Source organism: Squalius cephalus (genome assembly GCF_949319135.1).
Source record: "Squalius cephalus genome assembly, chromosome: 13".
In the NCBI taxonomy this organism is placed as follows: Eukaryota; Metazoa; Chordata; class Actinopteri; order Cypriniformes; family Leuciscidae; genus Squalius; species Squalius cephalus.
Window position 1 is genome coordinate 24,183,163 of NC_137134.1, and position 12,354 is coordinate 24,195,516.

General features: G+C 39.5%; 1 protein-coding gene across 2 annotated transcripts; it reads right to left on the reverse strand.

Moving 5' to 3' along the window:
• Nucleotides 1-1,948: 1,948 nt before the first annotated feature.
• LOC307169308 (uncharacterized protein) lies at nt 1,949-8,502 on the reverse strand. 2 transcript variants are annotated; one of them, XM_079889875.1, is made up of 6 exons: nt 8,364-8,502; nt 8,048-8,204; nt 5,516-5,652; nt 5,209-5,412; nt 3,563-3,941; nt 1,949-3,351 (listed from the first exon to the last, which is right to left on the reverse strand). In XM_079889875.1, exons 1-5 carry the CDS (start codon nt 8,416-8,418, stop codon nt 3,754-3,756), a joined length of 741 nt encoding a protein of 246 aa, XP_079746001.1. In that variant the 5' UTR covers nt 8,419-8,502; the 3' UTR covers nt 1,949-3,351; nt 3,563-3,753. The 2 variants fall into 2 exon arrangements, with proteins under 2 accessions (XP_079746001.1, XP_079746002.1); XM_079889876.1 differs by having other exon boundaries at nt 1,949-3,394; nt 3,558-3,941.
• Between the last annotated feature and the right edge of the window lie 3,852 nt (nt 8,503-12,354).

Here is a 12,354-nt window from a genome sequence, read left to right on the forward strand (position 1 = left end):
GCAGGGTGGTGTAGCTTCTCCAAAACCTTAAAGAACAGGGGAAATGTGACACGTTTTATACAAAACAAACAACCGATAAATTCTAAAGTATCATATATTTATTTATTTATTGTCTGTAAACCGCCCAAAAACAAGTTTAAAGTGTTTCTTTAGATTTTTATAACAGCCCGTAGGCTATAACTTACCGACTGTGAATAAACCCGCAGACAGGAGCAGAAGAGCCGTGACGGTGGAGGCCATAGCTCTTCTTCTCATGAAGCCTGCAGCGTTACCAAATCCAACTGAGGCTCGTGAATATTAATTAAATAGGTGGGCGTAAAAGGAACCGACTAGATTTCATCAACTGCAACGGTGAAACGAAAACGAAAGCGAAATTAAGTAAATTACCAAATTAAGTAAATAAATTACCAAATTAAGTAAATAAATTACCAAATTAAGTAAATAAATTGACTTTTGTTCAAATTCCCTGCATATTTTTGAGTCTTTCATGTTGCACCCTTTTCCCCTAGACGGGGTGTAACAGTGACCCAATGAGAATTTTATTGTCTGCTGATCATGCCTTCATTGCGAAATTTCCATAGCGTTGCATCCTTATGGGCATTTCGTAATTTTGGACTTTTCAGAGTCAGTTAAATCTCTTTTTTGGCCATGCATTTAGAATAAACTGTCTAATAAGCTGAATATAAGGTGTTTTTCACTGTAAGCCACACATCCCTCATCAAAAAAAGTTGATAGTTCTGTAAATTCTGACTTGCTTGAAACGCACCATTAATGTGAACCAATACTATTAAGAATTATTAAGATTGATGATTTGGAATTGGTAAAATGTGCTTGAAAAAACAAATAGGCCTATGATCAGAATATAAACTATCCTAACAATTGTGCAAGCACTGTGCAGAATAGGCTACATTTTAATAGTTAGATAAAAGTCTATACACTAAACAGACTTTTTTGTGTTTATCGCAGTACATGAAGGTGTGCACAGGGACAGGTTCATGAATGAACCATTCTTTCACTCTAATTTCTTTTCTCAGTGAACCTGTTCTCAAATAGCAATGATCAGGCTGGTTTGAAACGCCAAACGCCTCGCAGTGAAAGCAGACAAGAGTAGGCGACTGCAGTCAGAGAAGTGAAAGTGCAGTCAAGCTGGACATTCTCACTTCTTGAAGTGAATCAGCCACCTACGACACCAAAGCACGGATCACACTTGCTACATTTCAATGATGTTTGCTTTTAAAGTAAATATGATGAACAAGACCCACTTTGATTTTCCCCACTGATGATTGAAGAAGCCCGGCACATGTCACTAAAGAGATTGACATTTTGAGTGAACATTATGAGGTAAAAAAAAAAAATGTTTTAAGTGAAACTAATTTTTTTTACAAAAGTCACTCAACTTAACTTTTTGAGTTATGTTTTTGCTTTGATTTAAGTTGTATGTACTTAGAATATTAAGGATTTCAACTTGAAATTTTTTGTTGGCATAATTAAACAATTGACCCAACTACTTATTTCAAGTAACCTGGATTTTAAAAAAATTGTTGAAATATTATAAAACATACTTTTTCAAGTTGTCTGTACTAAACACATATAAACGACTTTGTCAACTGTTTCTCTTACGAATGAACAAATTTAAAGGCCAAAACAGTCAATTAGAAGTCTCATTAGCCAGGGTTTCTTTGAAAAAATAATTTCTCAAAATAAGCAGGTCTCTTTTTGTCTAATAAAATGACATTTCAATTGCTCAGTGTTTAAAGGTGATAATGTACTTAACACAATGAAAAATAATCAAAATGGAAGTTACATTTCGTACTTCACAGAGATGACTCCAATATGAGGGCTACATCACTGCAGTTACACGTAACCGGCTCCATCACATCATCCACAACTGCAAGGATTCCAACAGTCATGCCACTCTTTGTCAGGGTGGGAAAAGAGGAGGAATCAGTTGCATGAATAACTGATTTATTGAATATCAAAAGGCACACAAAAACAGGAACACAAGGAGGAATAATATACTCAATATATATTTTGTATAATTGGAAATATTCAGCATCATATTCAAAACATAAAATAAAATAAAAAATTAAGGTTAAAAGTATATACACAGAATTAAAAAATATTCCTTTTTATCTCACCAGTAGGGGGTCCCATAAACATTCAAGTGGTGTAACTTCACCAAACATTGCATAAAAGTCCAAAATCTTTGCAAAAACCATTGCAAAAAAGTCCAAAATCTTTAGGTGTGTTTTTCTCCAGCAGGTTTGCTGTCCGTTGTCGACTTTGTTTAGTTTTACATTTTTTATGTTCTCCTGTAGACCTTTCTTTGAAGTCCCTTTTTTTTTTAAAGAGACAGTAAGATATTTATTTTAACAATCAAGCTATTCACATTTCTCTCACATATAGAAATACATAAATATAAAACAGCAGTTAAACATAAATCTATATAGAAGTAAAGCATTGAATAATACGTGTTTTAAATCTATTGAGTTTAAACGAGAACACGTCTGTGAAAGAGTGTTAACTGTGTACTACAAATAGAATCGAAATGCTGAAACGATTTTTTATATTATTTTATAAAAGATGCTGATAATAAAAATAGTGATTTAAAATAAACAACTGTGAATAAATGTTGTTTTTGGTACAGCTGTCAGTTGCACACTGCAAAAGCAGCATGTGAAAGCACAACTGCGCGCGCTGCTCCTGTGCCGCATACACACTGCAAACACGCACTGCAAACAAAGTGTGTGTGAAACATCAGTTGATGCGACGGAGGTGCGAGAATAGGAATAGCGTGATCCTCCATCTTCAACAGGCTTTCTGCCGGAAGTCGCGACTCGCGAGTAATCTCCCCTCGCGTTCGTCACGGTGTCACTGAGTGTAAAAGCGCGAAAGGCAAAGCTTGAATTTCCAGGTATGTCCCTCTTTGGCTAATGTATTTTAGCAACATGGCTGCCGCCATTCGAGTGACTCACTCGTATGTATTATAAATGTATTATAAATGGCAGATTCTACGCTTACGAGAATACTTTATTAGTTGATTTAAGTAATTACACATGAATGAGCACATATACTTTTGAAAGAACAATGTGTTTTTTGCTAAGAGTCAATTAAAAAAGTTACAGATTGTAGCTTTAAAAATGACCACGTTTTATTTTAGATTTTCGTTTTTTAGTATATCAAATTGTATCAATGAAATGGTATTTTCTTTTAAAATTTACTCCAATAATCTTTGTTTTATGTACAGCTTAATAAAAAATCTTTACTTTTACAGTGTGTCGCAGAGTGAAACCTAAACTTAAAGGACTGATTGAAAATAAAACAGAAATAACTCTGACTATAACACATCCACTATATCAGTGGTTCCCAAACCTGTCCTGGAGGACCACCAACACTGCACGTTTTCTTTTTCTCCCTAGTCAAACACACCTGATGCAACTCATCAGCTCATTATCACATGGGTTAATGAGCTGATGAGTTGAATCAGGTGTGTTTGACTAGGGAGAAAAAGAAAACGTGCAGTGTTGGTGGTCCTCCAGGACAGGTTTGGGAACCACTGCACTATATAATCTGCATCGTATCCGGGGCATTCTTACTGACGAGTGAAAGTGCGTCAAACCTCCACAATCCAACAGTGACTGATGTGACAGACGCTTGTGGTTTAGTATCCGCTCTTCTGTGGCTGCATGTTATAGGCCGGCTGATCGGATGTCTCTGGAGAGTAAATTGTACATTGTGCACATAACCCTATCGTTATCGATAAGCGATACCGGGCTGGGCAGGGGGCGGATAAGCGATACCGGGCTGGGCAGGGGGCGGATAAGCACTACCGGGCTGGGCAGGGGGCGGATAAGCACTTCCGGGCTGGGCAGGGGGCATCATGGGATACGTGGCCTGACTTCCGTCATATGGAGCCTGAACACTGGGATATCCAGGGCTTGCTGGAAATGCAAAAAGACACTAATTATTTTCAAGGAAAATATCAGTACATGGTCTCAATCTGTCCAGTACTAGGTAGGGGTTGCACGACTACTGGTTTCTCCCAGTCAAAACAACAGTTATTATTTTTAATAAGTACCTATAAAAGTATGTTCTGTATAGTATGAATATGTATGAATGTAATCCGGACGTACTACATTCGTCATGTTGTCATTATGCAGTCGTGGCCTAATGGTTAGAGAGTCAGACTTGTAACTTGAATGTTGCGAGTCTCAATACCAGCAGGAAATGACTGAAGTGCCTTTGAGCGAGGCACCTAACCCCCAATCGCTCCCCGGCTGCTCTGGGTGTGTGTGTCCACAGTTTGCGTGTGTGTGTGTGTTTACTACTCACTACTCCTAATATGTGTGCACTAACTTGGATGGGTTAAATGGAGAGGACATATTCTGAGTATGGGTCTCATACTTCACAAGTCACTTTCACTCACTTCATTATCATGTGATCTACCCTGCCGTTCACAAATCCTCTCCCGTGGCCTCATGGGATAGTAAAGTGTCCATCGTATTCACACTTCAGAATCTCACTGGAAGTAGTAGGTCATCCGGGTACTTTTTGCCTACTCTTTTATGAGTACTGTGAATTCGGACATACTTCTTTTGTCACATACTGATTTCTGCCTGCTATGGAAGTATGAGATTTCAGACACAGTAACTCTCTTTGAGCATTCGCTTTCATGGCTTGCAGGTTTGCTTTTAGTGAATAAAAACAGGCGCGTCATTATGGTTGTACGCTCAAGTTCTCGACAGCTGCGACTACTGTTTGAAGTATTCAACTACCCAACCAACCAGTGAATGCAATCTCTAGTACAGGGGTGCAAACTCAGCTCTATGCTGCGTGCACGCTATGTCGTAATGACCATAAATAAAGCTCTGTATGCTTTCAAATCTCACTGTATTTTGATGTCATACACCGATCGGTCTGCACAGCGCCACTTCAAGTCGAACACACACCTTAAATCTGCGGTGGTCAGGAGGTACAGCGGCCACATGCTACAAGTCGTAGCTCTGAGAAAATGACCAGTTTACACGTTGTAATTACAAGTTCTACATGTACGTGAAGGCTTTTTATAGTTCAGAATAATTACGGTAATTACGACATGTCGTGAACGCACCTTTAGCTTCAACCCTTCAGGATAATTTTGAAAACTACAGGTATGTGTGTGTTGGAGCAGGGTTGGAAGTTTTTCCCCCCTCCTCTAGGTCTTCTCACCGGCTATGTGGTATGAGGGTGGGGGTCCTGGTGCATATGGCTGTCCCTGATATGGTCCCGTCTGCATAGGCTGAGCGCCGTAGCCCGGTTGGGTCGGCACAGGCTGGTATGCTGGATACTGAGCTGGCTGCATGACAGGCTGCTGCTGCTGCTGAATGAGTTGTGTATTCACGACTGTGGTTATGTGCGTTCCTCCTACCACAGCTGTGGGAAAAACAAGACCGAAATAAATATATAATTATTATAATTTTACTACCAGCCTAAATAATTTAACATTGTAACATTCTATTGACACTAAAACACTTACTTGTGGGTTTACTGCACATTTTGTAAATACAGCAGCAGGGGCAGCGGCGGCAGATGACGATCACAATGACTATGATCACAATCACCATTATTCCTGAAACGATGGCGGGGCTCTCACTGGTTTGTTTGCTGGACAGACTATGATAAAACATGAAGCAACAAGCATTATAAATCTATAAAATCGTATTATAATTTTATTTTTGATCATTAATCAATGATCCTTTTGTTTATAGAAAAAATATTTATTTTCCTATGTATCTGCAGTTAGTTTGGAGACTGGACATTAAAATTCACTTCTACACTTAAAAATAAAGGTTCTTTATTGGCATCTATTGTTTCATGACGAACCCTTACATTCATGGAAACTTTTCATTGCACAAACGTTTCTTTAGATCATTTTTCCCAGTGTGAAGAATATTTAAAAAAAAATCTTTTTAGAGCCGTTCACTGAAAGATTCTTGGGGGAACTGGAAATGGTTCTTCTATGACATGATTGCAAAAATCCTCTTTTGGAACCGTTATTATTAAGATTGTAGGGGCATGTAAGACTGAAAATACTGGTTGAGGCCCTGGTCTGAGACAAAGGGCTAATTACCATTTGACCTCCCCATACGACCTCACTTCCGCAAACTACTAAGAACTCACACAAGAATATGGTTTAATGTGAATGTTTATCATTGACTGTTATGTTTTTGGTGTCATTTGAAATGTCTCAAAGTGAGTGGTACAGATATCTCATATCCAGATAGATAAAATAAAAGGTAATAAGGTTTTAAGAGTTTATGGATAACTGACTTACAAAGGAAGGTGGTCTCTCAAGCAAATGGTCACCCACCCCCATGAAGGTGCGACCACTGCATGCAAATTTCTTTTGTTAGCACATGTTTCCTTGTGAAAGAGGTCTGACTATTTAATGAGATGCAGCAGAGAGTTCGGGGCCCTTTCTGTACTTCAGATCGGCCCCTGAGAGAAAGAAATCTCTCAGCCTCACGTATTTCTTAAAGTTGGGTTTGCATCTTCTCTCTATTCCAGAGCATTTGATGTTTTGTATCGATTATCTTTGAATTGATTATGAAATTGGCATGATACATTTACCTGACATAATAAATTGTTACATTTGATTATTCTAACTGACTTTGACATTATTTTCATTGAAGAGTTAAACGGAATAGTCAAACATTCGCTCACTTTTAGTGAGGCACAGATATTATTAAAACCTTTCATTTATGGAGTCAGATGAAATTACGAGAGAATACATGATTAATGTATTACAAATTTAACCAACCAATACTTTGCATGAGTGAGGACAGAACACGTGATTCCTTCCCCGTGTATTGGCGAACCGGCAATTGGACCAATATAGCGGGCCTTACAGGCAGATTTTGAGTACCCTAAGATTTTGATTAACATTTGCAGCATTAATAATTAAGATGCTTGCATATTGTAGTAGGTAGTAAATAAAAAGTATCTGTCCATTCACTCTCATGTTGCTTGAAATGTTTATGACTCTTATCTTGTGTAACACAAAATTAGTTATTGTCAATATATAAAAGCTGCTCTTTTCCATATAATAAAAACACATGGTGTTACTCCACAGGGCTGCATTTCCCAAAAGAATCGTAGGCCTGAGTATATCGTAGAACAATTGCCACCAATGAGGTCTAAGATCAACTTAGCTCATGATACTTTTAAGAATCAAAGCCCTGGATAGTTGCATTGTGCTTGGATTATTAAAAATCTACAATATCAAATTTGCAAACTTAGCCACTAGACTGGCACATATATATATATATATATATATATATATATATATATATATATATATATATATATATATATATATAATTTTTTAACTAAAACATCTGTTTATATAACAAACAGTTTTTCTTTGGTCCCGCCTTTTCCTGCTGTAAATCCCCTCTACAAAAACTTTTAATGTTGCATCATGTTCCTTCTCTCTTGCCTCATTTTTCTTTTAATTGACTAAATTTTTTCAATTCAATTGAAATGTGAACGCTACAGCTTTCGCAGCCAAAAACTTTTCATTTCTTTGTTCTTTAAATATCAAGCAAAGCATTTTCCCACCTTGCACTGCACAAAGTGGCAGTTAAAATTGTAACGTGTCAATCTGGGGGATACATCTTGAAAACTGGAGTTTAGTAAAAACGACCACATCCTCTGTAGGAAACGATGGGTGGAGCGACACACGGAGAGACAAAGCCTCAAATAACACACATCGCAAAAACATTACAAAAAAAGTACATTTGATTTGGTTGCAGGTTTGAGATTATCCTCAGCAATTAGATACACACCAAATATTTCAGAAAAAATCAATATGGACTTAGCATTTCACTGATTTATCACTAGTTAACATTTACAGATCATGAGGGAGAAATTAAAGCAATAGCTGACCCAAAAAAATGTAAATTATGTTTTTATTTTATTTTAAAGACTTCAAAATTTCTCTTCTTTTGTGGAAAAGGACTTTTGCGTCTAAAAGACATTTTAATTAAGACAGAATCGAATGTCTTACACTTTGCACACGTCTTGATCGGTTAACTTCGAATAAGTATTGGAGCAGCAGTATCTGTTATCGCAGGTCCCACAGCAGTGCTGCCCATACTGGCAGCTTATAAAGGGCTTGTACTCGTTACTGTTGGTGGTGTAGCTTCTACAGTCATCTCCAAAACCTTAAAGAACAGGGGAAATGTGACACATTTTATACAAAACAAACAACCGATAAATTCTAAAGTATCATATATTTATTTATTAATTGTCTGTAAACCGCCCAAAAACAAGTTTAAAGTGTTTCTTTAGATTTTTATAACAGCCCGTAGGCTATAACTTACCGACTGTGAATAAACCCGCAGACAGGAGCAGAAAGACCGCAACGGTGGAGGCCATAGCTCTTCTTCTGATGAAGCCTGCAGCGTTACCAAATCCAACTGAAGCTCGTGATAATTAAGTAGGTGGGCGTAAAAGGAACTGAAAGACTTCATCAAATGCAACGGTGAAACAAAAGCGAAAGAAGAAGAAAAAACTTGTGAAACTTTCCTGAATGTGTAAATCTGAAAACCACAAAGTATTTTAATGAATCTCTTTTTTTCACATTTAAGAACAGAAATGTTATAGGAAAAAGGATTTGAATTAATATGTCTAATTTGGAGTGCCTTATGTCGATCCAGTGTCTGATTTGATACAGAGGAATGTTCAAAGAGGGTGTAAATATATTTTCCCATACGTGGAGATGTTATAATAACTTATTTAACATAAATTAGTTTAGTTTAAGATGTGTGCACTGTATTGACCATTAAACAAAAGGCCATAACATGATATGTGTCAAAACAATGGGTCTCATTCACTAATAATTGCGTGGATTATTTTGTATAAGCACAGGAGAACTTCTCACGAAAAAAATCTCCCCCTAAATCACTGCACGTAAGTACGCACATGTATTTGTTCTTAATCTCATTCTAATGTTAGAGAATTTGGAGTATTCTAAATAGCGGCCGCGTGCACAAGTTTTTGTTTCATTTGCATAAAACACGCCCAATCTCCATATAAGGGTTTTCCGCACAACCTTTCCTTTAAAGGGTAACTAAACCCTAAAACAACTTTTTTTTAGTTAACGACCTGTAAGACTGGGGCTTTATTAATGCTGTTCATTGATTCAAGTAATTTTTTTGACATTTGGCTATAAAGTGTTTTAATTCTATAATATATGGTGTAAAAACGTCTGAGTGCTGCCCTCTTGAGGTTGAACGGTGGCTACTGCAGTTGAATTTTCCTATTGGAAGTTGTGGTGCTCTGTGACGTAAGAGAGTACTAGCTCACCACGCCCTTGCCTACAGAGAGACGCCATCTCAGGTGCATGCCCCCCCCTCCGCTGGGCTCTGCCCACTTTTCCAGCATTTTTCAAATATTGCCAGTCAGTGGAGTCAGGCTCTGACCAGGGGTTTAGTTATATTACCCTTTAAAGCCGTTCGACGCTCTCTTCAAACAATCGAAAGCTGTCGATTTGTTCGTGAAAACGTTCGTTTCATTTGTGTGTACACATGCTTAGTGACTGAGAGACCCACTTATTTAATTTTGGCAGAAAATGCCTTCCATAACTACTGAGTGCAAATTCTTAAGTTAAAATAAAGTGAAACAAACTAGAGGGGCCGAATGTTTTGCTAACGTCCCTAGGTTATAAAAAACATATTTTTGAATGTTCTCTGAACTTTAAAGTGCCCCTATTATGGATTTTTGAAAATTACCTTTCATGTAGTGTGTAACATAGCTAGCTCTAAGTGAATGGAGACATCCTGAAAAGTTTTAAATCTGAAAGTGCACCGTATATAAAGTTATTGTCTTTCAAAAGTAAGAGTCGACTCTGAGTCAATGAAATGAATCGTTTTTCAAACAAGTCATAAGCCGTTTCGTTGTCAAGACGAAACGTTAGCATATTGCCCGCCCACTTATTGCACGCAGACACCAGGGAAAACTTGAACCCTTTCAAACACTGCAGCTGATTCCTGTGGATACTGGACAGCATAATGTCGAAGACACGGTTCTCTACAATGTGAAGGTAAAGCCAGTTTTTTTTTTTTCACTGCCCAAGGACAAGTATGTGAAGAATCAGTGGTTAAAATTCATCTTTACCATGATACCACAGCAGTATAATCCTAAACTTTTGCTGTGTTCACCTTTATTTTACTGAGACTTCTTCTCAAATCTCGGAGTTCAATGCAGGATTCGCAAAACGTTTGCTCTTGAAAGATGGTGTTCAAAATACTTAGTTTTGAGTTTTATATTGTGTAGGTCTCCTGTGAACTGGTTAACTCACAATATTACGGTCTTACTGAAATACTTCTGTCTATCAGTTGTGGGCCACTATTACCTAAAACTGTCTATTAATGCATATTGTCGCTAGTTACGCATGTAACTGTGGTTCTGTGAATTCTGGATGACCGCCAGAGGCAGTGTAAGCACTATGGATTATCGCAGTGCCAGCTAAATAGGTCGAGAGAATATACCAACAAAGTCACGTGGCGTGACGTATGCTGAGCCCTGGAGAGTTATAAGCTACAGTAGCTCAGCATTCTGCCTCGGTACGCCTTTCTCGCGCATTCCGAGTGACTGAGAACTCTGGCGGTCAGTAAGAATGAAACAGAACGCTAGTTACGTATGTAACTGTGGTTCTGTGAATTCTGGATGACAGTCTCTAACAGTGAACAAATTTCCAGAGAGAGAGCCATTGCGCGAACCGCGTCTCTGACAATCGTAGGAACAATTTTTGAGAATCTGGGAGGCCGGCGTCGAAACTGTAGAGTATATCCCCTGTTTAAGGTTGTCAACACCCAGGGGTCTGCTGTGTTGGACCTCCAGTATTCCAGCTGTTCTATAGAAAAACGATCGACCGCCGTCCTGACTGTCTCAGGCTTTATGTGCGATTTTTAGTGGTCGCGGGGGGACGCTGACGGGGTCCTCATGGAAACTGTCGGTGAGGTGGGCGAAAAACTCTCGCATCTTCAGGAACACGAGGTCTTTGAGGGGGCTGTGACTGAGGTGTAGTGTGCCGACGGAAACGTTGCTCCGGTGTGGCATAGTGATGTCGGGTCTGAACCGCTGGCATCCTAAAGGTAGGGTTGCACTGCACCTGTGTCAGTTGACGAGTGGCTTCAGACAGCTTTACCCTCTTTTCCAACAGTTCCGGAACATTTGGACCAAAAATATGCCCGGGGACAAATGGAAGATCTCTCAAGGTTTTCTTACAGTCCTCCGGTAGCCGTGCTTGGACAAGCCACATTTGACGGCGGGCTGCCAGAAGCGTGGCTGTAAGACTACTCAGCTCGCGGGTCACATGGCCTGTTGCCAACAGAGCAGTTTGCAGAAATTGTGAAATAGAGGGATCCGCAATTGTAGGTTCCAGCGTACTGGTGGCAGGAAGAAGTAACTGGCAGATTGTATTTTCTGCATGAACAATGTAGGCAACAGACTCATATGCCTTTTTTAGCAAGGAATCCGTGCAACCGCATTGCGCACTTGGACATCGCACATTCCCTCGTAGAGCCTCATCAGGAGACACCACCAAAGCTGCCACAGGCTGCTCTATCTCCGGAGCACGACCCAACCCAGTAGAATCTGCTTCAGCCATAGATGCTAGCATTTGAGCAATCTTTGAGCGCTGCTTAGGCGGGCCAGAACCAGTGAGAGCATTTGAAAATTCAGCCATAAAATCCTTACATGGTGGCATGGCAAAAGAAGTTGCAGCTGTGCCCTCCGCTGCTGGGTAACCAGTGAAAACAGCCTGAAGTGATGGTTGTGCAGACACATCCATAGTATGATCGTGAAAAATGGAATCTGAAGCACTAGTAGAAAGCACATCCAACTCAGAATGATGAGAAAAACAAGGGGAATCAAGAGACTCTTCCCCAGCTCCCTGAATCTGAACATTCTCATCCTCCTGTGTCAACTTCACAGGTGTAGCAGATGTGACAGGCTGAAGGGAGTGAAGCAGGTGTTTCAGCTCTGTCATCTCTGAAGAAAGCACCGACACCATCATAGAAAGTGAACTTCTCTTAACATGTGAAAGTTCATCTCCTTGCGAAGTGGCCTTGTTAGCTGGGAGGGGAGCACCAGCTGTCGCCGACGGCCTGCGCTTCCGAGTGGGCGAAGGGGCTACATCTAACTGCCCAAATTTCACTGTTGAATTAGGGTCTAACTCGGCAAGACGGAGCCATTGTTCCGACATAGGTAAAAGGCTGCAGTGCATGCACGGGTCCGTGAGAGCCTCTTGCAGATGTTGAACACCCAAACACGACGGACAGATGTCATGACCGTCGTCAGGGAGAAGAT

Excerpts from the sequence above, each read along its gene's own strand:
- LOC307169308 (XM_079889875.1), bottom strand. The coding sequence starts at position 8,418 with ATGGCCTCCACCGTTGCGGTCTTTCTGCTCCTGTCTGCGGGTTTATTC. Across the intron at positions 5,653-8,047 it reads GATCAAGACGTGTGCAAAGT|TCTGTCCAGCAAACAAACCA; the intron begins GTAAGACATTCG and ends GTTTTATCATAG. Across the intron at positions 3,942-5,208 it reads ACCCTCATACCACATAGCCG|CAAGCCCTGGATATCCCAGT; the intron begins GTGAGAAGACCT and ends TTGCATTTCCAG.